Consider the following 3,864-nt stretch of genomic DNA (forward strand, 5'->3'; position numbering starts at 1 on the left):
TGTGGTCAACTGCCTTTATTGGTCACCCTGTATGTCCTGTACACAAAGAATAAATGCGTATATTAGTATGTTGTACAAACACTGACATGATTCGTCCATCTATGATCACTCCACCCACCCTTAACTGTTGTTCCAGCAGTACAATCTCCAGCTTCGACTTTTGGATCTGCAGCTGGAGGTGCACCATTTCCATGTCGCACTTTCTTATCTTCCTGGCCAGATATGTCTTATACAGCTGCTTCACAGGGAGCTATTGCAACAAGGGACATAGCATTGGCATCCATAGTACATGCCTACTTAGGTTGGTTGTAAATCAGTGCTGAACAACCCACTGTGGAAAGGTTCGTTGTAGGAGTGGCTGGACCCTCTTCCTCTTCATTTCCAGCATCACTCTGCCGGGGACATAGTAAGTCCATGGTGTCATCATAGTACCACATTGTCGTCAGTTGTTATATTTTCCACTGTACACTGTATACCTCATAGTGTGGCTCTGTTGCGGCCTCCTCTGTAGCAGCTGTCACTGTTTCGTCATCATGTGCCTGTGGTGGAGACATTTAACAACATTGCTGTTCTACTGTTGACACATGTAGTCTGTGGAGTATTACGAGTACTCACAACTGCATGTCGGTCTGGCTCAACAGGGGGCTGCACCAGATGCAGTACACCATCACCGTCAACTGGAAGAATATGGGGTTCATACAGGTCACTCATGACTTATGTGGGCGCAAATGGCAATTACCAGACATACCAATCACCATACACCTCATTGTCAGTATGCTCTCAGAGACAACCGACACTGAGGGAAGGCAAAATCAGTAGGTGTCAGGGTGGAAACGCTTTTATGAGCTTTATGTTGCATTGAGGTATATGTTCATATGTTACACTTATTGGGAAAGGTACGGAATGTACTACTCGCTCTGTCTCTGGGAACAGGGAGCTCACCCTGTGGGAGGTTAACACACACGCATGTATGCAAAATTAAAGGACACTGCTATGCTCATAATAAAGACGTACCACTGCAGCTCGGTGTGTGTGAGTCTCTCCCTGGGCCCTCACCCGTGCAGCACGTTAACAGTTTCCAAGTGTCTCAGTGTTGTTTATTCACCTAACTGTTTGATGACTGTCATTCTCTGTCAGTAGGACAGTAACTTCACTACGACATAGTTCATTTTGGTCAAGGTGACTGTGCTGAATGGATGTATGCACGCCATGTATTGTTTTGGATTTACCCCTTATGTAGGCACTTGTGTCTTGTGGGGTTGTTGCCACAGAGGATGTCCCCGCAGAGATGCCTTCAGCCACAGGGCGCCCACTGTTTTGGCTGAGGGCCAACTGCTCAGCCTCTGTGGGTGGTGGTGGTGGAGGACCCCCACCTGTTTTTCGGGCCTCCGCTTTTTTTCTGTTGGCTGTGACGGCACACATTTGGGCATACAGAGTAGGCAAATGTGTACTTGTGATGTGCTCAGATAATTTCAATATGTGCTTACAGGTGGTATATTACTGTAGCCTCTAACTGCAATTGATTTACATAGGACACACAGACCAAGCACTATGGCTCATAATACAATTACACCTTACCTGTTTGGACTATGTTTTTATACTTCATTTTTACTTGCTGCCAGGAACGTTTGGGGCCTGTTGGGTTGCACCTGCGCTCACATCACATCACAAAATAAAATGTATAACATAATAAATAGAATGACATATGATAAAATAACGTGTTATATGGGTGGAAATCCCTAGATCAATGTTTAAATTAACACTCACGCATTGACTCTGTCGGCTATGTTTTGCCATGCATGCTCCCTTTCCTTTGCAGCTGCGGCTGTGTTACTTTTTTTCTGCATGATGTGCATGCTGTCGGCATATGCTGCCATCAGAATTTCCGCCTCGAGCGCTGTGAAATACGTCGACCGCGCCTTCTTTCCCTCCGTCTCCATGGTGACTCGCTTAATCTGTGCTCCACTGATCGGGGCTTTATGTATCCTCGTGCGCGTGCTTAACTTGGGGTTGTAGCAACTCCGCGTTGACTGAACTAATTGTTATCAGCCTTTCTGAAACCGAATATTCCGAGTTGGACAGTTCGGGGTTACTCAACCCTGCGTATCGTTTTTCACTCTGAGTTTTCTAAACCGGCTTCCTGAAACAGGGCCCTGTTCTTGATTGTACCCTGTGGTTTACACCTTCAATTCAATTCAATTCAATTCAATCTTTATTGGCAGACTACATGTCCATAAAAACAAGACAAGAAACACACACACACAACTCCCCCCCCACACACACAACACAAGGTATACCATTAAATATATATATGTATATAAATAAGTATATAAAGCATTTGTAAAAATATAAAACCATAATATACATAAAACACAATTACTTAAAATAAATCAATAAATACACAAACACTTTAACCAGTGCTTTCTGAGACTGGATGAGTAACGGGAACAACTCACTGTCGGATCTGTAAGTGCTAAAATTATACTGTTACTCGAACCATCCAGTCGTTCTCTAAAACTGAACATTAACTTTCTTAAAAGTGCTTTAAAAGTCCAGACACCCACAGCTACAAACATCTGACTGGCACTACCACTTCTAGGTATCCTGCAAAGGATTCTCATCGCATCATTATATGCAACATGCAGCTTCTGCATGCTACATTGTTTGTAGGATGACCACAAGGGGACAGAATATAGCGGTGTGCAATACGCTTTAAACAAAGCCACTTTAACTGGAAGTGAACAAAAGCTGAATTTGCGTGCAATAGTATTTGCCTGCACATAGAGCTTACATCGTTGTCTGTATATGTCATCATCATCATTCATTTGCTCAGTAATAAAGTGACCGAGGTATTTCACCTTTTTATGAACTTCAAGAGTTTTTTGTGCCAGTTTAAACAAAGGGAAATTTAGCTGTTTATCCTGCTTGGTTCTACATATCAAAACAGCACTTTTAGCAGCATTGTACTCAATGTCATATTGCACACCATATTCAGTACAGACATTAAGAAGATCCTGTAACCCAGCACTGCTTGGACTAAAAACAACCAGGTCATCTGCATACATAAGATGATTTATCAGTGCTTCACCTAATATACACCCAGTGTTACAGGCTCTCAGCTGTATGGACAAATCATCGACATATAAATTAAATAAAATTGGAGACAAAATCCCACCCTGTCTGACACCATTGCTGACACCAAAGGGGGCAGAAATACTGCTTCCCCATTTAACCTGCATGTTCTGATGAGCGTACCAGTAAGAGAGAATCCTCACGATGTATTGAGGAACTCCCCGTGTCTTCAATTTATCAAAAAGTTTTCTGTGGTTCACTCGATCAAAAGCCTTAGAGGCATCAATGAAACACATGAGGACAGATGAATTTTTAGCCCTATACAACCTGACTATTTCCTTGAGTGCATATATGCACATGTCAGTGCCGTGCTTTGGTTTAAAGCCAAACTGATTATCCAGAGAAGAGATGAACACACTAACTCTATCAAACAGGATTCTTTCTAACACCTTAGATAAAATACTGGCTAGTGCAATCGGCCTGTAATTATCCAAACAGCTCACTTTTGCAGCTTTGTCTTTCATAACTGGTACCAGTAAAATACACAGCATTGAGTCTGGTAATATGCCATGAATCATAAACCCAGTGAAACAGAGTGCTAAAAGAGGAGCTAGCCTTAAACTAGCATGTTTTAAATGTTCTGCAGTGATGTGATCCAAACCAGAGGATTTATTATCAGACAACCTATGAATGGCTTCATATACTTCATGTGTCCTTACACTTATTGTGTCATTACTCATGTCAAGATTGTCCTCATATGGATCACTTTTTATACAGTTAAACAACGCACTG

The 3,864-nt window shown here is 42.4% G+C and overlaps 1 protein-coding gene across 2 annotated transcripts; it reads right to left on the bottom strand.

Annotated features, from left to right (window-relative positions):
- LOC145423447 (uncharacterized) lies at positions 1–2,083 on the bottom strand. Of its 2 annotated transcripts, XM_080295922.1 has the most exons (8): positions 1,768–2,083; positions 1,579–1,649; positions 1,230–1,406; positions 616–677; positions 477–539; positions 333–392; positions 119–250; positions 1–36 (listed from the first exon to the last, which is right to left on the bottom strand). In XM_080295922.1, exons 1-8 carry the CDS (start codon positions 1,938–1,940, stop codon positions 16–18), a joined length of 759 nt encoding a protein of 252 aa, XP_080152048.1. In that variant the 5' UTR covers positions 1,941–2,083; the 3' UTR covers positions 1–15. The 2 variants fall into 2 exon arrangements, with proteins under 2 accessions (XP_080152048.1, XP_080152047.1); XM_080295921.1 differs by having other exon boundaries at positions 1–250.
- Positions 2,084–3,864: the final 1,781 nt, after the last annotated feature.

Source organism: Astatotilapia calliptera, chromosome 22 (genome assembly GCF_964374335.1).
Source record: "Astatotilapia calliptera chromosome 22, fAstCal68.1, whole genome shotgun sequence".
NCBI lineage: Eukaryota > Metazoa > Chordata > Actinopteri > Cichliformes > Cichlidae > Astatotilapia > Astatotilapia calliptera.

Excerpts from the sequence above, each read along its gene's own strand:
- LOC145423447 (XM_080295921.1), bottom strand. The coding sequence starts at position 1,940 with ATGGAGACGGAGGGAAAGAAGGCGCGGTCGACGTATTTCACAGCGCTC. Across the intron at positions 678-1,229 it reads CACAAGTGCCTACATAAGGG|TTGACGGTGATGGTGTACTG; the intron begins GTAAATCCAAAA and ends ATATTCTTCCAG. Across the intron at positions 393-476 it reads CAACAGAGCCACACTATGAG|AGTGATGCTGGAAATGAAGA; the intron begins GTATACAGTGTA and ends TGTCCCCGGCAG.